This window comes from Magnolia sinica, chromosome 15 (genome assembly GCF_029962835.1).
Source record: "Magnolia sinica isolate HGM2019 chromosome 15, MsV1, whole genome shotgun sequence".
Taxonomy (NCBI): Eukaryota; Viridiplantae; Streptophyta; class Magnoliopsida; order Magnoliales; family Magnoliaceae; genus Magnolia; species Magnolia sinica.
In genome coordinates, this window is record NC_080587.1 from 14,958,472 (window position 1) to 14,980,679 (window position 22,208).

The 22,208-nt window shown below is 40.0% G+C and overlaps 1 protein-coding gene across 1 annotated transcript in view; it reads right to left on the reverse strand.

The window, feature by feature from the left end:
* Positions 1-18,877, reverse strand: part of LOC131226734 (uncharacterized) — a 106,024-nt gene extending 87,147 nt beyond the window's left edge. Inside the window, exons 1-8 of the mRNA XM_058222418.1 lie at positions 18,629-18,877; positions 17,509-17,676; positions 17,296-17,385; positions 8,283-8,419; positions 8,095-8,185; positions 7,811-7,893; positions 7,586-7,692; positions 193-345 (exon numbers count right to left, since the gene is read on the reverse strand). Coding sequence (XP_058078401.1) covers positions 193-345; positions 7,586-7,692; positions 7,811-7,893; positions 8,095-8,185; positions 8,283-8,419; positions 17,296-17,385; positions 17,509-17,676; positions 18,629-18,814 — 1,015 coding nt within the window. The 5' untranslated portion in view covers positions 18,815-18,877. The remainder of the gene's footprint in view (positions 1-192; positions 346-7,585; positions 7,693-7,810; positions 7,894-8,094; positions 8,186-8,282; positions 8,420-17,295; positions 17,386-17,508; positions 17,677-18,628) is intronic.
* Between the last annotated feature and the right edge of the window lie 3,331 nt (positions 18,878-22,208).

A 22,208-nucleotide genomic window follows, 5' to 3' on the forward strand; every position in this document is an offset into this window, starting at 1 on the left:
CATAGTATATTCTCAGTAAAACAAAGAAAAGCATCTCTATGCCCTGCAGCTTCTTAAAGTGTTATGCCACTTAAGGGTAGAAGCAAGCAAAATTAAAGAAAATAATATTAACTATCAAGTGTCACTGAAAACAAAAATTCTTATAAACATACTACTAAAAAACATCACAAGAAAGATTATTTTGAAACTTACCATATATGCAGCCAAAAATGCACTGCAATGTGGATGGAAAAGCATTTGCCGCAGTAACAGACCGGCAGAAAACAGACATCAGTCGGGCTCTCAATCCAGAGTTCACAGGACTAACTTTAGCATCCGCAGCAATGTTTTCAACTCCAGTGGTACCTGCAAAAAGGGTTCCGTTATTGAGAGAAATAAGCACAACATTTTTTATGACGCCAAGGTGTCCTACCCCATTTTGAGGCGTGACTATTCCTTGCGAATGCACACAATCACTTGCAAACCACGTGCATCAGGTAATCCCAAAAGGGGAATCGAACTCACGTCTGTGGGGAACACACCCACGCCGCTTGCCGTTCGCCCAAACCCCATGCGGGTGAAATAAGCACAACATTGAAGCATAATAACTATTAAAGTAATGCAAGTATGATGGAAGAAACCTTCTTTCCATAATAGAGATGAATAGGCACCACTTTGTCATAAGCATTAAACTTGTGTAAAGGGTTCCAACATATTATTGAAAAGGGAAAACTATACAAGAAGATGATGAGAAATCATCTAGGATACAAAGGAGAATTAAAGCCCCAAGACCCCCTAACAAAATACTTGGAATTAGAAGCAAATATCTTTGAAGATAAGGCATAGTTGATAGCCAACTGCTTGGCTTTGAGGAATATTGCAGCAACACTACAAAAGGAATTCTTGTTCAACAAATAATTCCCTTTAATCCATATCACCCCAAAGCACCGCAAGAACGGAAATTCTCCAAAGCAACATCTTTCTTTTGCAGCCTTTTTGATGCAGGACGGTCTAAACTAGAATGCATGTGTGAGCACAAAATGATCCAGCGAAACAAACTAAGCAAATCAATTAAAATATTGACATTCCACATCATGGTAAAGATAATAATAAAGGGAATATGCAATGGTTGCAAACCATCATCACAATCCTGCGGTACCGTATTCAAATCATGCGTGGATTGAATCCGACGAGGGATGGAACCTCCCAATCTTGCATGATTTCAATCCAACAATCAATGCAGCTTCTCTGGTCCAGGAAATCAAAGGATTTCTGGAATAGGGACGGCTGGAAAATCTGAGAGATGGTTGGGATCAATTCTCAGATTTTCAGGGTCAGTAGCAACCAAAAAAAAAAAAAAACTAGGCATAGGAAGAGAAGAAGAAGGCTGGAGGGCTAGAAATAGAAGTTAGAAGAAGAAAAGAGATTACGGGAAGAGAAGAACTTACCACAGAGAGAAAGGGGAAGGAGGCACCAAGCTTTCATTAAAAAAAAATCATCAAGTTTAGGGTAGAAAGCACCGTATTTATAAAATTCAGATTTAAAAGAAAATGACTACAATACCCCTATGACAAAAGTACTAAAAAAAAGTGCAAAACAAAGCTTTCTATAAAAATTTATTTAAAAAAAAAAAAAAACTTGTAACAGATCAGTCTTCTAACTCACCCTACATGTGTGTCCTCCTAATGTGGGGCCTTCAATTAATCTAAGGACACATGTAAGGTCTTCAAAATCATCCCTAGTTGAGCAATTAACCAGATCTTCAAAATCATCCTTAGTTGTGCAATTAACCAGATCTTAAAAATCATCCTTAGTTGTGCCATGAACCATTATCGAGCCATAAAGATGTATTCATCGGCCGCCTTCGTCTTTGATAAACTTTGACGGGTATGATGTCCTCATCACTTTCCTTCCGCCATGCAAAGTTGAAATAAAGGCCCTCATAAATCCTAGCATCACTCATTCCGCTTCTAACAATCTGAGGACTTTCCACCAAATTTGGTTGATGAATTGCCAAAGCAAGAATAAATGACCTACTGATTTCTCTTCCCTTAAGCACATGCACCACCCATTTGGAAGGATCATCCTATGCTTCCTAAGATTGTCAATGGTAAGTATTTTGTTTTTTCCCAAACAACTAGGTGAATGCGAGAACCCGAGGAGGACCATAAAACTTCCAAATGAGACTGAGGGTCCAGAATGATAGAGGATTAGGAGACGACAACCGAGTAAAAAGATCCGACTGAAACTCTACCATCTGTCAGCATTCCAAACCCCACCTATCCAAATCCAAAACCCCGTTTTCGACATTTTGAAGAAGGTCCATGAGGTGAGAACATTCTTCAGTTTCTTCCTTCAAGAAATTCTAGCAAAAACAGGGTGACAACACAACATTGTCTACACATTTGTAGACAATGCCATCCTCATTTGCCACAACTCTGAAGAGACTAGAAAAGGACTCCTTAAGAGGCCAATCACCACAGCACTTGTCTGGACAGAACCAGATTTTAGAATTACCTCTCATGTCAAGGAGATCCCCCCTTTGAACATAAGAGCTATGCTCAACACAGCTTTCCATAACCCCGAAGCTCAATACCGAACCGATAATCTAGGGAATTAGCCACCTTCCACCGCACATATTGCCAGAAATAATGTGATAGTACAGGCTACCAATTTCTGCTCCAAACTTCAAAGCCATTTCCCCAAAAGAATTGTGTTTGAAGCTCTCAAGCATCTTATTCCCAGTTTCCCCTCCTTAGTTTTACATGCATCTTCCCAGCTGACCAGTTAGAACCTACTCATCTTCCGAATGATGTAAGGAGTACCGGCCAACGCACCAAAAGTTTCGGAGTTGTTGGGGAAGCACCAGAATATCCCTTTTATGTAGGGAGTACCAGCCAACGCACCAAAAGCTCCAGAATTATTGGGGAAGCATTGGAATATCCCTTTATCCAAGCCCTCTCAGGCAAACCGACCGAGACTCCAAAACTATTGGGGAAGCACTGGAATATCACTTTATCCAGACCCTCCCAGGAAAACTGAACAACACCTCCCCATGGGCTACCCCACATCTCACAAGTCCCACAGTGGGCCCCACCCCGTGGCCATTCTACATCTCACAGACCCCACCTCGTGAGCCACCCCACCCTAGTGTGGAGATGCACCTGCTTCATCCACCTACACCGGTAAGGAGACTCAAACATTAGCCTCCCGCTCTGATACCATTCGATGTAGGACAACAGAGGACCTATGCAAGTGTACCAGAGACAGAGGCAACCACCTACATCAGTGCAACTCTCTTTGTAGATGGGAGACGAGTTCCAAATGGGGCCCATCGGACCATTTTAAAGACCCCACATGCATTTGACGCGCATCAGAAAGACCCCACTTTGGAATGATGCATGTGGGTTGCTTAGGAGACTATTTTAGCCATAGGGTTTTTATTTTGTGTCAATCCGACCGTTGGATCTTGTCGATCACACCAACGGGCCACCAGATCTTCCAGATCTTGGCCCCTTCAACTTTGATCTTGCCTCCTTTATGTTTTTTATTATTTTTAAGATTTATTTGATGGTTGACATTGATAATAAGTTTTTTAGTTTCTTTATTTTGGATGACGGGCCATTTCACTTAAATGAGTGGCATAGTTGTAATTATGTTGATATTTCATTATAAAGCATGGGGGGTGGACATCCAATGCTAGTGGAGATATTGAGAAGAGAGAGAGAGAGAGAGAGAGAGAGAGAGAGGGAGGAAGAAGCTCTCTTGTGTGAAGGAATTTTCCTCCTTGTTCTTTAGGAGTTGTGAGAAACCCTTCCTTTCAATTGAATTGTAGAATGGTAGAGGCTTGTTTGGTGATGGATTTCCCAATGTACATTCTTCCTCTTTCTCTTCTCCAACAAAGTATTCTTCTTCTTATCTTGTCTTCCTCCTTCCCCTTCCCATACGACCTTCTCAACCCATCAAAACCCTACCCAATCCACCCTCTCTCTTTCCTTTTACCTATCCACAAGTGGACCCGCACGTGCACACGTGCGCGCGCACGTGCATCCGTACGGGCAGCCACATGTGGGCCCTCATTTGGCATTTTCCCTCTTTGATTTCCCTTTAAACCTACTTAATCCCTAGCTCTTTTAAATCCCTAGAAACCCAGTTCCCCAAACCTCCATCCATTAATCTAAAATCCTAATTAGAATCTGAATTTTTTTGTGAAACCTTCTCCAAACCAGAATTTTGCATGCATCATTGTCTATCCACGTGGTTATTGCACTACCCACGTTAAATTGGAAGTCCCTACCAGTGTTTGAAATATCGGTATCATGTTACATATCGCATCATTCAGATACAGATACATATCGGTTATCGCATGGGATATATCATTTGTATCGGATAATTTATCATGCTTTCTAGAAAAAATTAGGAAAATGGTTGAATTTTTCAATGAAACTTCAGGGATTGTTAAAAAAAGACTTTAATACACACTTTCAAATCATAAACATCTCAAAAAAGAAGTGCACATAATAAGTTTCCTTTGTATAGGGTCCTAAGTTATGCCCTGTTTGACTAAACTAATGCAACAATATTCAAATTGAATGCATAACATTAAGAGTGTAAGTGATGATCATTTCATCAAACACTCCTAAATACTTCGAAATTAGTCTCAATTGACAATTGGTTGAATGGAAATTTTGAAATATATATATATATATATATATATATATATATATATATATATATATATATATATATATATATTAATACTTCTTAATTAAAAATGATTTTTATTTTCCAAAAATTGACAAGGACTTCACAAATCAATAGATCAGCCCTCATACATGCTTGATTTCATGTTTGGAGTGCAACATTGCAAGCAATTTGGGAGAAATTGGAGAAATTTCGAATTTTCCCAAATTTTCCCAAATCGGACCACCTACACTCAAATTTCGAAATTTGAGTGTATGTGATGATCATTTCGTCAAATACTCCTAAATGCTTTGAAATTAGTCTCAATTGACACCTAGTTGAAGGAAAAATTCAAAAAAAAAAAAAAAAAAAAACCATGGAGAACATGAAGAACCAATGGATATTGAAATCAAAACGCCAACTCAATGATTTTTCATGCAAAACATGAAGAACCAATGGATTTGTAACCATTTGACACTGATGTAACATAATTTCAACCAAAAAAAAAAAAAGAATCAGAAATTGAAAATGCACACCGGATCAAACATGTGGGATATATCAGCACTACCAATGCGTTTCGTATCGTATAGGTGGGATACAAGATATATCGGCCGATATCATCGATATTTAAAACATTGGTCCCTACCTCCAAGTGGGCCACTGTTGAATTATTTTATATTTTTGTGCACCACGTATGGGACAACCTAGGATTTTCGTGTTATAAATCTGAATTTTTGAATCTATTATGTGGATATGTTTGATTTTACATGTTGATTGTTGAAATTAATGTGTAATTGATCTCTCATCTTGCATCCTAAGATAGTTTCCATCACCTTATATCAAATTTGGTATCAGAGCCTAGGTCTAGCGTAGGGTAGGTGTTCGATAAAATTCTTATACCCATAGTATAGCATATAGATCGCATATAGCCAATTGATACTGTAGCTTTCATATTTGCATGATGAGGCTCAGGCAACCCATCCACCTAACATGAACCATCTTCATTTAGCACCACTATGTTTCCCTTTCCCCTATGATGGTGCCCTCTTGATCCTGCTTGAGGACCCCCCAGCAAAAATACCTCACTAGCCCATTCACTTTTTTTTTGTTTCCCGATATGCAGCCAATTGAAACTGCAACTTGCATATTTGCATGATGAGGCTCAGGCAACCCATCCACCTAACATGAACCGTCTTTATTTAGCACCACTATGTTTCCCTTTCCCCTATGATGGTCCCCACTTGCTCCTGCTTGAGGACCCCTCAGTAGCAGTAGGTCCCTAGCCCTCCAATTCCAATCTAACCTGTCTAATCATCCCTAGCCCTCCAATTCCAATTTAGAGGTGGGGTATACCATTCTGTGAATAGGTCCACCCTCTCGACCTCCAACATCGATGGCCAACTACCCCTCCCTCCCTTTGTGTGTGTGATCGAGCCACCCATCTTCCACTTTCTCCCTAATTTGGCCATCCCCTACCACCCAATCTTCGCACTCTATTGAACCTTTGTTAGGTTTAGGTGAAGACAAATATGTAATTTCCTTTTATCCGTAAGGAATACATCTACTGATATGGCCCACAGTAAATTTCCCATTCAGTTTAGTCGATTGTAATCTGAAAACTCATCGACTCATATGGAGACAAAAGACTGTTGGCTTCATTCTTAAAATCCATTGATTAAGGAAAAATCAAACACCCAAAGAGGAACAAGTAACTTTAACTAACCCCGCACGTATTTCTGAAACCGACGTATATCAATGAACACAATCACTTGATGGAACTTCTTGTTTCAATACCTTCACACGTACATTGATTCTTTAACTCTTGCAACGCTCACCTTCAACACATATTTTTCGATCTTAAATCTGGCCATAAACACACAATGCCCCACTTTTGTCCATCACGGTGGATCTATATGAAAATGGGCCTTGGGACACGATTACACGGCCCACCATACGGTGGTTGAGAGAGATTCGAGTAGATCAGCCCCCAATGACCTCAGATTTTCACCTCAATCAATAAAAGGAAAAGGAAAAAATAAACATAAAAAAAAAAAAAAATTTAAAAAAAGAGAGAGAAGAAACATTGAAGAAGAAGGACGAGATCGATGCTCCGATCAATTTAACTCTAATACATGTGGACAGATTGAGAAAGGAGGAACGAAAATAAGAAAAGGAGAAGAAAGGATAGAAAGAACGAGAGAGAGAGAGAGAGAGAGAGAGAGAGAGAGAGGAGAGAGGAGAGAGAGAATAAGGATTAGGTTTCACACGTCCCAACCGCTCTCAAGTCTATTACATGATTTTCAATATTTACAAGAATGCCATTAATAACAAAAGCAAAAATACCCAAGTCCTAAACATAGATGGGCCTAAAAATGGGCCATATAACAGCCCAGATTCACATCCGATAACAGTAACAAAGTAATTGAAAATGGCAGAATTGTCTTCTTGCTGGACCTTTGGAGGACAGTTTCATCCATAGGTGAAAAATGATGGAAAGAAAGGTTTCATTTTCTATACATCAAAGGGAAAAAAAAAATGCAATTATCAATTTCTTTCATAAACTGCCCCTTTAACTTCTCATATGACATGAGCATCCTAAAGAGGACGAGTTACTAATCTGAGTCATCTGACAGAGCTAAGAGCTCATCTCTCAGAACCATGGCATCCATCGGACTTTAGTTGTATAAGAACTGATGTGACAGTATGAACTTGTGTTAAGGTATTTGTTCCAACCATTTTGGTGCACCTAGAAGATCCTAGAACAAGCATATTTCAATTATGATGTACGCTAATAAACTCTTTGACTTCTCAAACAGCTTCAGTAAACTGTACCATTGAGTGCACATGAAAGATTCACGCTGAAAAATTATAAATTTAGATCTAATGTAAATTAGAAGCTGACTAATGAAGAGGCAATGTTTACCGTTAAACAGTAAAAATAGTCTGTTTATCAGGTCCCGATCTTCTAAATTGGCACCAGCAGCCTTTCTCTTCAAAAGCTCCTCTCCTCTCTTAATAACAGGCTCTTGACTTGAACAAATCAGCCAGCAGATAGCATATTATTGTCTAAAATTCAAGTCCATGGCACAGCATGAACTTCAAAGATTATATAACCAGCATTTTGGACTTAGTTGAGTTCAATACACACCTGTCTGAACAAGCAGCTATGTAAAGAGGGTAAACAAGCTCAGGAGATAGCTCCATAGCTTCAATTACATTCAATATCCCTAACTGTGGAGAAGAAATTACAAAGATAAAGCACAATGTATGTGTGGAGAAGAAATTACAAAGATAAAGTACAACATATGTTAAATCTGGGCACTGGCCCATCTAGAAAGTGCTGTCATAACCATTGAGAATATTTCCAAATACAAAAAAACAACCTCTAAACTTCTAAGTAGCTTTCACATGCACTAACTCATAATACATCACCTTTCTCATTAAAAGCAAATCGCCTTTCAATGGAAGCTTCCCAGTAATACGATCCGACTGGGCAACGGAAAGCCCTGCTGGACATCCCATGCTGCAGAAGCATAAACAATTATTTCAGTTATCCAATATTTTAAAAGAACATCACAAGTTTGTGGTTGCATTTGCACTCAGGATTCCAGATATCAGACCCTTGAGGTGGTGGTTGATACAAAATTGTATGGAGGCAAAACTCAACAAATAGCTGCCTGTCCTTGACACCTTCAATCAATCTGTATTTTGCAGCAACTTTTTCATCAATCTGACTTGAATGGCATTCGCCAATCACCTGAAACCAAAATATGCCCAAAGATAATGAAATTGCTTGAGGTAAATTCAAAAACCAACAAACAATAAAATGGAAATTGATGAAAAGAAATGCTTGCACAAATAAAATCCCACTACTTTTCTGTTCTTTTGTGTGTTTGTGTGTGGAAGCCTTATCACAACTAATTGAGGTCAGCCACACAAATCATGTTACGTCACTCCACTCTATCATTTCAACCATATCCTTGAAATGTCACATTGACGGGAATCATGAAAAATGCCGGAGCAAAAGTTTCGCGCCAGCCACCAACTTGATGCAACCCTCCTTTATCCTGGCTTGGGAATGGCAATGAAAGCACAAAACTTCCACAGGCACTATGTAATAGTCAATTAAAAGGGTTGATTAAAATCAATGCGCTTTTTAACAAGAACAAATAAAGGATAAATTTTCATCCAATACGATATGCATCCGCAATATGCACTCATTTTTTGTGCAAGAAACATGAAAACAAAAGGCGACTTATTTTACTACGATTAACCATTTCACTATGTATTGGACAATACATATATGTATCAGGTGACCTGACAAAGACTCACTAATGCATGATTGTCTGATGATCCAATGGGAGAGCACAGTGGTCACATTGCAGGTTGATTCACAATTAGGTGACGAGATTGCAGATCATACCGAAATCACGTGCATGAAAGGATCCAGATTAAATTTCCAGCCATCTAGGTTGAAGATATGGACAACGATTAAATGACCAACCATCCAAATTGAAGATCTGGACCATCTTAGGGTTCCTGTAACAACCCTGATTTTTAAGCCATATGAAAACCACACTTACCCAAATTATGATTTAATTTTGTGATCATTAACAAAACCAAGCACGTAGCCTAGTTGGTAGGGGTACTCTTGGTGGAAGGATAGGTTAGGGGGTCAATTCCTAACACCACAGGGGTTTTTATTTTTGCCAAATTCCACAAAACCCTAATGGAAACTTCTAGATCCAGGGCTCTTTCTCTATTTAAAGGGAAGGTCTGCAGGAAATTCCTGCAGAAAACCCTAAAGCTAATAGTAGAGAGAGAGAGAGAGAGAGAGAGAAGCCCTGCGAAAGAAAAGCCTCCGCCAGTAAGTTTCCACTGAGTTCTTTTGTAATCTTTCTGAATTCTCTATCTAAAACCCAAGATCTAACCAAAGAAGGTGGTGGATTAAACCTACATTCTCTGGAGAAGTCTTAAAAGGAAGAAAAACGGCTTTTTGCGTGAAATTTTGTATTATGGGAGATCGGCTGTGAGAAATCCAGCTATATCAGTCTAGAAAATTCGAATCCAAGGATCCTATAGTCGAACCGTGTCAGGACCTTGAACCCTAGGGTGATTCGACTGAGGCATTTCCCACGGCGATCTGCGAGTAGGCTAGATGATGTTAGACAATGCTATAAAACAGTTTTTTACCAACAATTACAGATTTCCAAATATTTCAGATCCAGGCTACCCTTGGTCACTCCAAATTTGACAATGAGAAAAACCATCAAATGGGTTAGAACCAATTCTGAAATCAATGGAATACACCGAAGCTAAGGAAATAAAGAAGAAACCCTAAGATTTTCGGAAAATCGGATTGCGTAACAAAACCTAGCCGACTTCGGTCGATCGATCGAAGCTAATGTTCTATTGATAAAACGTGTCAATTTTTGTCTAGCAACCTAAGTCAAAAAATCATATCGTGGTCCAATTGATCAAGTCCAAGTTTGATCGATCAAGGGTCTCCTCGAGAGGTCTCGATCGATCGAAGGTGTCGATCAAGATGACCAATATGTCCAGCAACTAAATTGAATTGATCCGACCTGTTTCAACCGATCGAAGATGGCCAAATTTGTCCAAAGACTTGAGATGTTAAATCTCGAATTTCATCGATATATAGCCGATCGATCGGAAGATCGATCAAGGACCATCGAGATAGCTCAATCGATCAACAGTTTCCTTTTTGGTTTTCAAATTTAGTTTAAAAGACTAAAGGTGGGTCATATTGGTTTGATCAAAGGTGGACCTCACTTGATGGGATAACTAATTGAATTCATGAATTGTTAAATCATCTTAATAGGGATTCGAATTCTAGATTCCAAGGCATTCAACTACTCGATGGATTCGACTCTAATACGAATAGGTGAGTGAATCCCAACATGATCGTTATGACTGTCGTGATTGCTATGATTGCCATGATTGATGTAATTGATTTTGGTATTATTTGATTGTAATTCATGTGGTATAATTTACATTCTGAATAATTGTTAATATGAATTACATATATGGCATACAAAGCACTGATGACATGAATCCATCATTTCCTCTCAATGAGATGTATATATTGGTCACCCATGACAAATCACAAACATTGAGCACACATTACATGCCTCCATAGCACTCCTACATTGATTCCTAGTGGCACGCTCTAGATGACTGCATGCACACCTCGTGCCTAGGTTCCTAGGGGATCATCTCCTTGGATGGTTCTCCTGGTAGATTTGTTGTCAAATGCCCACATTAGTGGAAGCCTACTCATGGAGTAGATGTATCAATTGCCCATGCCTACCTAGGTGGATGTCTGACGAGTACGGATTGCCCATGCCTACCTACAGTGGTTGTCTAAAGGGTACAGATTTGGGTTGACGGATATCCAGCCCAAGCAAGTGGACGATCATCCCACTTGACATGCATCTCATGACATCTCAGTACCCATACTCATGCATGCATACACCTCATTCCATTTTGTTGTGTTATCTTATATTGTGCTACGTATGAACCATGCTCTCACCAGCCTGACCAGCTAATGTTGTGGATTAACAACTATACAGAAACGAACTTAGCAGGAAAACCAAATCCAATATCGGAGGATGAGGTCGGGTTAGTAGATGAGACTCGGGACCAATGGCCATATTTGGCGGAAGATGAACTTGCCGCACTAAATGGATGATTTGTTTATGCAGCTGATTTATAGAAGATTTAGTTCCCATTCATTGTACTATTGATGGTTCGATTAAATCCAGATTGTTTATAATTATGCATTTATTAAACAGCACTTGATATGTTAGTTGAATAAAGTCTCAAATGGGCGGACGTAGTTAAATTTCAGTTTTAGTAATGTGATTTGATAACGTGATGATTGTGATAATGGGAAGAAGTGAGTTCGTATAGTTGGTGAGGATGTTTGAATGTTAAATGATGGTGAGAACTTAGACTACATTACATTACGCCTCCTATCAACTGTATTATAAGTGGAATTATGTACACTGGATGTATGAGTCATGGACCGTAACTCAGGTCTGAGGGTGCACACTTGTCTCCGATTTTCGGGGTGTGACAGTTCCATATTGATCTAATTACATATTGGGACAACTTCAATGGTCTTGATGTGACATATGGACAACTCAATGATTGATTGGATTGTGGGACCCACGGGTCGAATTAGATGGCCTGAACTAATGACTGGCAGGATTGTTCAGCCAATAAGTCTAAACATGCAACTCTTTACACACACTACCCTTTTTTTTATAGGTCGGTTGGGCTCGAAGCCAAGACCTCGATGTTCAAACACACGCTGTCTACAAAGAAGAGATTTGCTAATGCCACATGGTGCATACAAGGCAATTTATGTACATGCCGCCACCAGTGCAACAGGGCATGCAGGCATGAAATCCAAGTAATGCATCACATGGGTCCCTCCGTACAAATCTCATGGGCAATAAATTATGTCAGACCTCTCATCAGGTGCACCACAAGGCTACAAAGACGTGAATGGCTTAGAAAAACTTGCCCATAGTTTTTTCACCAATCCATTTCTTTGTAAACGTTGCCACTTGATGAGCTGATCGCCCTAAATTTTGTGTCAGAGCATCGAAATAATGCAACCAAACTAATGGACGGCTAGGATGTCAAACTCGTGCCACGCCGACACAGGTGGTGGCGTGTGATGGGGACATCACGCGCACACGCGCATGCACGCCGCCCCCTACGCACGTACGCACGAAGAAGGAGGGCCCCACCGTCGATCTGGATCAATAACGACGTCCAGTGGGGTCCTCCTAGCTAGAAGACGGAGTTTTGGTTCCTTGGAGTGGGCCCGATAATCAAATAAAGCCAATCATGGGATCCCATGATCGGGGCCCACTAGTCGAATTGATTTCATATTTTAGGTTTTGCTTATTGTTATTATTTAGAACATCATAAACGCTTTAGATTTCTTTGTTTGATTTTTATTTTAGTTTACTCCATCGCCACGTAATAGGTTGTGCACATGGCACGAGTTTTAGGGTATAGGGTTTTCTTATAAATAGGCACCCCTTTTGATGCCATTGAAAATTAATAAAAATTCTTGTTTTATTTTTCTGCTCTCTTAATGAGTTGTAGAAGAATTCAAAAGTGGTTGCGAAGCCTTCCCTTTTCGAAGGGCTGACTACCGTGGTGCGAAGTCACATTTATCCCGATTCGCCCTCATCCATCGCCATCTCTACTACCCATCTTCTACATCCATTATTCTCATCTCACCCCATCATCTGCACTTTGAATCAATCATCTATTGCAGCAATTCTCCTCCCCACAGCAGAATTTCAGAATCTGGCCCTACAGGAGGGCTGAAACTTCGACAGAGCAACACTCACAAACCGTTCATCGGATCGAGCTGAGATTTGGGGGTTTTGGAGTCCATCCCTGGCCAACCAGGGCCAAGGTGGCCTTTTTTTTGAATAGTGGGTCCCACACACGTGTAGCCGGGATCACACGCACGTGCGTCTGAGCCATTGTTATTGTCCACGTGTGCGGTATTTCTTTGGTCCGTCTCTCTCCTCTCTTTCACTCTGCTTTCACCCAAAATCCCTAAACTTAACCCTAAATTACTCAAATCTCCAATTTTATGCCCATTTTTCTTACCCTAGGGTTCCCCGAATTAAAATTTCTGGATCCCTTGGATTAGATACTGATTACTATGCATGTGTGGATGATTATTTCTTATCTTTGAGTATCGTTTGGTTCATAATTTCTATTGATCCAGCCCTATCATGTGTAGGCCTGGACCCGCATAGATTCCCCTTAATTGAATGTTTGGACTTTCATGTGGGATATGGAATTTGTGTAATTGTTTCTGAACTAACGTGATCTTAAGCCTGAAATCTCGCGTATCATATTTAATTTTCATGTCCTGCATCAGCGTGTAAACTATAAATGAACTACCTTGTAATGCCTGCAGGCAGCCAGCTTATCCAACCTCTACAAATAAACAAGCTTCAGTGCAACCACACCAACCCAAAAGTCCCACAAGGTGGTGCCTACGTTGTATGGTCGATGTACATAGTCATTTGATAGGTTGAATTCTACTTATCTCCATATTTGATTGGTTTCTTTTAAGGATATTTGCTTTTTTGGGGTAAGAATCACTTGTATTCACATAACTAAGAGAGTACAAACACCACACAAGCAGAGTCATCAATATATATATATATATTGAAAGATGAGAATTTTATTAATAAAAGAAGAAAACAACAAACACAAAGGACCTAAAAATAGGAAACGGGAAACACAGAAAACTAACAGGACCTAAAACAAAATACAATAGCAACCCCATGCTGAAAGGAAAAGAAAAGCCCAAACAACTGCTAGGGGAAAAGAACCCCAGAACCAATCCTAACCCTAACTAAGGAGCCTAATCCCTGAATAAAGAGAGGACTTTTGAGAGCACCCCCCAAGGCTAAAGATAACTAGTTTCTAAAACAGCAATTATTCATCTCCACCCACACAACCCAATAGACAACAAAAAAGATGATCCTCCACTTCCTTCTCCCTAAAGCTCCTCCGTGATCATTGTGCCAGAGGCAGAAGAGATCACCAATTTCCTTACACCTAGCCCATGATAACCCGACCATTCTCAAAATGCTCCACCAGATGCCTGTGGTGTAGGAACAATGAATGAAGAGATGTTCCACGGTCTCTTCAGCCTTGTAACAAAGTAAACAGATCTTCAGCAAAACCATTCCTCTTTTCTTCAACTTATCAACTGTGAGGACGCAATTTAGACCCAGAAGTTGCAACCTTTTGGGGAGCTCCGTAATGCCAAACTGGACCTGTAGGAGAGAGAAGCGCAGGGGGGCGAGGGTTTGCCAGCATCTTTTACATAGATCTCATAGAGAAGAGACCCGATTGCTCCGTAATGCCAAACACCTCCCTCGCTGTCAAGAGCAATAGTGATGCTCGGATCACTGGTGATTGCAAAAAGGGAGGGGAAAGAGGTCGCAAGATTTAGGGGACCACACCTGAAATCCTGCCAAAAGCGCAATCTAGTACCATTTCCCAAGGAGGAGAAGACACTATTCAAAACCGGAGGAGCCACCTTGGCAATTCCTTTCCGCAGGAAAGAGGCTTTGTACAAGGAAGAAGATTTGATCCACCAACCTTGAGGGGAGAGACCATATTTGGCCACAATAAGCTGATGCCACAAATTGTTTTCGTCGCATCCAAATCCATTTGGCAAGAAGAGCCTTGTCGACCAGCTCTAAGTCTTTCATCCAGATCAGCATCTTGAGAGGGTTGGAGGGAAAGAACTGGGGGGTTGCCCATCCTCCACACTTCTCACACCATCCACAAAAGAGGAATCCTCAGACTCTTCAAAGGAGGAGTCTCCTTCCTCCAACTGTGGATCTAGAAAAAGCTTGTCTCTTTATCAACGGCTAAATCTCCCTGACTGAAAGAGAGAAGAGGAGAAGAACAGACTTCTTCAAGCGAAAAAGGATCCGCCACTGCCCCATCTCTTTCCACAAGCTGAAAAGAGACAATACAATCTGAAGGAGAAAGGGCCTATTGAACAATGTCCGAACACGTGGCAATGTCATCGATGGAGGGGGGATTATGAATATCCTTTGCAAGACACGTATTTGACGAGCGGCTCGAGATCAATCGGACTTGGCTACAAAGAGGACATGTCCCCATCCCACTGCCCGAGGCAAGGGGAGTATGGCTAGGGATTAGACACGAAGTCAGCGATTCAGATGAAAAGGGCATCGAGCCACCCGCTGCTGAAGAATCGGGAGAGGGCAAATCAACAATTAAAGATTCTCACGAGATGAGATCGTTCACTCATGGTATTATGCTCCTCATCTCACCTGCAGACGAAGCCACAGCCTCGATAACGTCCTCCGACCTAGAGAGCAGTGCACGAGGATCCAAGAGGCGAGACACGCGTTCAATTTTAGGAACCTCTCAATGAAGAGAGTCGAAAGTTCCCACAAAGGATTCACCGACGTTAAATTTGCCTTTGGAGGTTGTTTCTTCCTGCCATTCACCTTAACCCAACCTTTGGATGCTTCAAAGCGTTCGAACTCATGGAGACTTCCTCCAGGATTTCTTTTTGAAGAAGAAACCCCACTTCTATAATCAGGAGAAGCCGGCCTCTTTCCTTTTTCCGTTATAGATGGCACTGAAATCGTGATCTGCTTAGAGGCTTCCCAATCTCTAAGAGCATCGTAGTCTCTAAGAAAATTTCCATCTAAGGAGTCGCTATAACCTGGGGTTGAGAAGCAAGAATCCGAAGAGCTATCCCATCTCGCGGAGGTGGATCTCCTCTCTAGATTGTTCAACCGATTGCTATTAGAGGGACAGTCGTTAGCCCTAGAGTGACGTCTCGAACGATATTCCGAAGAGGTATGAGGATCTGAGAGCGCAACCGATTTCTCATAACACGAGAAGTGTTCTTGGGAACGACGATCGTGACTACGCGCTTCACCTGATCGGCGGGAATAAGAAACCTTCTTCTTCATTCCTCTATTGAACAAACTTTTGCAAAAGCAAAAAACTCTTCTCTAGTCTAGAGTTATCAATATTTATAACGTCCAAAATAAAAGAGAGAAAGCAGTTCACCCATTCATCATCTTCAGAAGTTCACACTTGCTAGGTATTTTAGTACTACTTTGAGATAGTTTAGGAGAATTAATTATGTGAGTCAGTAGGCATTAAGAATACGTTTCTTCTAAATTTAGCAAGAGACTTCATGACTTTGTAGAGACTTGTATAAAGGCCAAGGGCCATGTGTATGGGACATGATACTCCGATGAATAATTTGAATACTGGTTTATTTTAGTATCAGTTGCTTCTGGCATTAGTTGCTCTAGTTTTCTAGCATCTGTTAGTTATATCTCCATTAGCATGTGTTCCTTTTATCTCCTTTAGCATGTGTTACTTCTAATTCCTTTTTTGTTTATGAATGGTGTAATTTTATTCCCCAGCCAGAACACAAAGCAAAGCACCAAAAACAAGGACAATACAAATAACTGGGAAGGAATCCTTTTGCTTTAGCATGTGTTACTTCTAATTCTTTGCAAGTTGAATAAACTAGAAGACCGTCAGATTGATATACACAATCCATCATCTGGGTCTATATTTCAAGCATGTAACACATTAAACAAATCTTGAGCTTTAGTTGGTGGAGAGTTTCAGTTTTAATCAATGATGCTCTAGCTTCAATCATGTCGAGCTTGCTATCAAAGCAAGTAAAATCCTAGCGTTTTCTTTTCTTTTTCTGTTCCAACAAATTCCCTCATCCTCAAACCTCAATGTTCCCCAAATCCCTTATATTCCCAGATCCCTAGACCTTAATTACCCAAAATCCTACCGAATTTGAAACCCAACTTTCCAATTTCCCCTTTTTCACAAATTTTAACCCAACCATGCTAAACCAAATCCCTTTAAGTTCCTCAACTTTATCCATCACAAAACCCCAATTAGCCAAAACACGTCCCCAGTTTTAAACTAACAGCCATTATTCCCCTCAGTTTTGAACTCCAGCCCTAAACATGAAGTGAGTGACAAGATTGTGCCCTGGTTATTTATAAAGTAGATATTCGGTAGGTGTACCTTTGCAGAAATTCTCAAAATAATGTCTTGATGTTGAGGAGGAACGTTTGAAACATTAGCTACCAGCTCAGGTGCCATATCAGCCTTTTCCTGTAGCAAAAGGCATGTTTATTAGTGTTACTTCGAAAGCAACAGTTCTTTATTGAAAGGTGAAATGCACGAACTTTCAAGTTTCAACTAACAAAATCCAAATACAAGAAGTGTAAAACTAACCTCTACTGGTAAGCGCTCGAATGCCATCTCAATATAGACAATGCAAAAATTCTTAACCATCGGTGCAGCATTAGCCTCCACATACATCTTCCATAACTCCAACAAAGGCAATCCTATCTGTGCTTGGTGCTTCACTCGCTTGTTTATGTGAGTAAGGATCTCCATCACCTATCATGAATGAAATACAGTACCATAAAATCGGTATAGTGTGATACAAAGGAAATCTATGAGCAAATTATTGATGGGAAATAGACACAAAGCACACTTCAGAATTGGAGTTGCCTATGTGTTCGATCAAATGCATGGTCTATTTACATCTCATGCATGTCTTTGAAGCAAATTTTCTTCAATATCAAAGTATCAATGTAGGTGGATAGTGGAACCAATTCCCAGGCAACTACATGATGAGGACTATAACTTAAAGAGGATTCAATATGAAAACTATATATCAATCAAAAAGATCAAACCTTAAGGTTGCATTTCGCCCATGGCCATTTTTCTACGCTCAGTAGAATTACCAAAAAGTCATGAAATGGAGCTCTACCGCATTGTATTTATTGAAAAGAAAGAGCTCTATTGTATCCACAAGAACAATGTTTCATTATTTTGGAATTTCTAGAATGAGTAAAAAGTCCCAAAATCAAATCATTTTTCTCGCAGCCCAACTGCTAGCCGCAATCACACCATACACCTCAAACCACATTCAATTACACTTTAATTACATTCCAAGCACTTAAGTAGTCCCCAAAACTTCTAATTCTTAGGAACAACTTTCACAAACCAGACTGCAATAACGAGTTCAGCAAAGGGGCAAATGAGAAACATGCCATTATATTAGTCTCTGAGCTGTACTTGTAAGGACGTGACACAATTCGATTCATTTCCACTCTATCAAACTAATAAATCAAATTCAACTCAGCAGCACCACGAAACACGACCTTACTACTCTAACTAGTATCCAATACATACCATATAAAAGCAAATAAATATATGTATACAATATTGAAGTATTCGGACAGAATCAATGATTTCATGGATCGAGAAACGGAAATTTGACGGTCTGCCATCAATAACAGCTTTCGGGAGTTCAAATCAAGTCAATGGAGATTAGATTTTATACCTTTTTCCGGATTAATTGAGAAGGGAAAGAGAGAGAGGAGATGGTGTAAGGAAGGATCTTGGAGAGAAGGGTTTGGAGCTTGGAATCGTCAGAGAGAGCTAGGCGAGTCAGCATCCGGTCCAAAGTTTCTTCGATCTCGGCCTCAGATTTCTCTGAGGAAAGGGAAGATGATGAAGAATCCGCCATTCCTGCTGCTGCTGCGAAATCAGAGGCGAAAAATGAAAAACGGAGAGAGCAGCGCTTACTGTCAGGAAGTATTTCTTGTATGCGACGGAAAAGAGTTTTTATATAAAACCGCCTCAACTTTAAAGTATTTGTAAATAGTCACATATATTTTGCATATTTGTGCAAAGATGCCTGTATTTAAATTTCACATGGACACGAGGCATGTCACGTGTAATCTAAGAGAATATAAAAGAAAAAATAATAAGCGTCCAATGATGATTTTCATCAGATGTATAAAAAAATGGATTCCAATTCGGTTCTTGTATAATTAGTGAGTGAAATATGTTATATTCCTCTTGTGACACTCATGGGTGTTTGATTTTTTAAATCCTTTTTAAATATTGATAAATGGGTCATTATTACTTCCAGCATCTTTTGCAAAAAGATGGAAATCTTCTACCTCCAAACTGGCCCATAAAGGGCTAACTTAAAATTGAAGCCCCACCATAATCTATGTGATTTAGCCACATTTTCCATCCGTTTTATCATGAGCCCGGAAATAAAGCAAATCCAAAGCTTAAGTGGACCACATCATGGGAAACAGTGGTTCATGTAATGTCGACAGTTGAAAGTGGTTTCGTTCCGTATATGTAGTGCTAGCAAATAAGTAGTGCTTATGATTGTTATGGTTCAACCAACATCTCACGTAGCCATAGTCCTGTCGTGGAGTTAGACAAATCTCATATTTTTTTAAGGGGTCATTTGGATGTTAGTAAATAGGGCAAGTAGTAAATGATTTACTAACAAATTATTTATAACTTGTAAATAATTTGCTAGCAAGGCCCCTTTTTATCTACTAGCAAAAAGGTGAGTGCAACGGTCCTTTTTTAAAAAAAATTATAAAAACCTATAAAATAGATTTCATTTATAAACTTTGTGCTATCCAAACTCTATAAATGATTTAAACTTGAAGCCAAAAATACAGGTTACAAATCATTTACAGCTTTTAAGTGATTTATTAGTAAATCATTTACAATGTAAACCATTTACTACCATCCAACCCTTAGCCATAATCTTGCAGTGTAGTTTGACAAATCTTATATTTTTCAAGGGAATCCATCCATAATCTGTTCAATCCCCGTGGAAGATGTTTGGCATCGGAAGAGTAAAAAGGACAACAAAAGCAAGAGGAAAAAATCGAACCTATTAAGAGCCCTCAGCTCTCTCATGTTGAGCTCAAATACAAGCCTAGCTATTCCTATATTATCCTCAATGTAACACTCTGGATTTCAGTGGCCAAGTAAATACTCGACTCCCGATATTCCAAGTGTCACTTATGCTTTGTAGAAGCGAGATTTTATAGTTTGTTTCACATAGCATTTGAGCAGTTCATATAATTAAAATAGACTATGCAATGTACCATAAAATAAACATAAATTTTAATGTAAGTAAATCAACTATCATTAAAACATGTCCATCCAGAGTACAGAACTACCACTAAACAAAATATACAGTCCAAAATTTACAAATGCGTCAACTCTAATATCTCATCGACGACCCACAGGCATCTTACATCTGCCCATTGAGAAACTGGATATACGAGGACTCCTCCCCTGGGTCCATGGATGCCTCATCAAACATGTCAAACTCCAGGATATCTGCATCTATGGTATGGTCTGGTTGGTATTTTAAAACACTGTCTCAAAGTGGGAGTAACTAATCAACTCAATGGTTTTATTGACATTGAGTTACAAAAGTTATCAAATCCACATGCACAATTAATGAAAAACAACTTAAACATACAGTCTCTATATACCTTTGTTAATGCACGTCCATGCTATAATGATATGATGCATGCTATTGCCATCCAATACTCCCTCGTAGTGACTCCAATTTCACATTCGCAAATGATCAACACTCCCTCATCTTGCAACTTTAACTACCTAGTCGTCACACCTATCTAATACAGTGTAATGAATGCTCATGTTAGCCAAGTGAATTAATTAAGTTCATTCATCCAGGAAGATTGGGGAAGCTGAAATACCTCCATTAAATCAATGGCCCTAACCTAATCACTAGGCCCAAGGCGGCCGTAACGGCCCCGTACCTATGATCCTTGATCCATATTAAGGTTTACCATCCAGACGAAAAATCTTCATTCAATGTGAGGCTAACGTTGGCCCAACCGATCACTCAGGACTCGGATGACACAGCCTGGATGCATAGGGTTAGGCCGCTCATCGATGGGTGGAGGGCACCCACAAATGATGTAAGGGTCGTCACCCGAATGCAGTTGTGGAACGGTCGCGATATTATTACAGTTTGGTGTATTAGGCTCATAGCCTTATTGGTTACTCATTGGTCACTACGAGGAGACTCGTCACCCCAATGTAGGCTGATAGCACGGACACAATGTCACATACTACCATGCCCGGCTCTTGAGACATGGGGATCGTATCACTGACGGTTATCAGTGGGCATCTCTAAGGTATGGAGTGCTCTAGTTTCAAGTTAGTATAATCATACATGGTGGACACACATGGTTGGTTAGCTAATAAATTAGTTCGGTGGACTTGGCGAACCTCAGCGCAACCGGCATTGAGTATAAGCATCTCGTATAATCTAACTATTGTCAGTTGTTCACGTTCGCCCCAACTTAATTGGACTAATCTGGGGCGGGCGACCTAGTCAAGGTCACCCTCGTGGGTCTGCGGTTTGTCAACCAACCTAACTACCCAAGTAGTCTCAATCAATCAATAACACTAATAAGTCAACTACGCAGCTACAATAAATGATACAAGCAATAAATCATGAAATTCTACTCTATTTGGCATTTTATCGAACATGCAAGCCACATTACGACTAACATAGCACTTCATGTGAGGTAAGGTAAATTGAGTGCATGGGCAGGTGAGTAAAATGAAGCATGAGCAATAAATTAGTAAATTTAACATATTATAGCAACCAATCAAACATATAGGCTTCATTATGCATGGATAGCAATTTATAAAAAGTAAACGGGCTATACGAGTACGCATGGGTTAACACGTAATCATCTAAAAGTAAACGGGTCATACAAGTACACATAGGTTAGCATGAAATCATCTATTCACTACACAATCATTAATCGTGATATGAGATTCGATAAACAACAACTTAGTAGTAATGGTCCGCACCTAGAAGTGGTTCATCAAATTTCTAGCGCCGCTCCTAGGATATGGGTCCTTAAATCAACATATCGGTGCCCTGCGCCAATGAGATTAGTTGGCAAGGGCGCATGCAAATGACTTATAAGGCCTAAAACACGATATGGGTTCGGTAGTTACCTCTCTCTTGTTGCCGAGTTGATTTCCTATAGCGCGATGCGATCGTGGGCCATGTTGCGGCCTATGGTGGTAGGGAAAATCCCCTAATT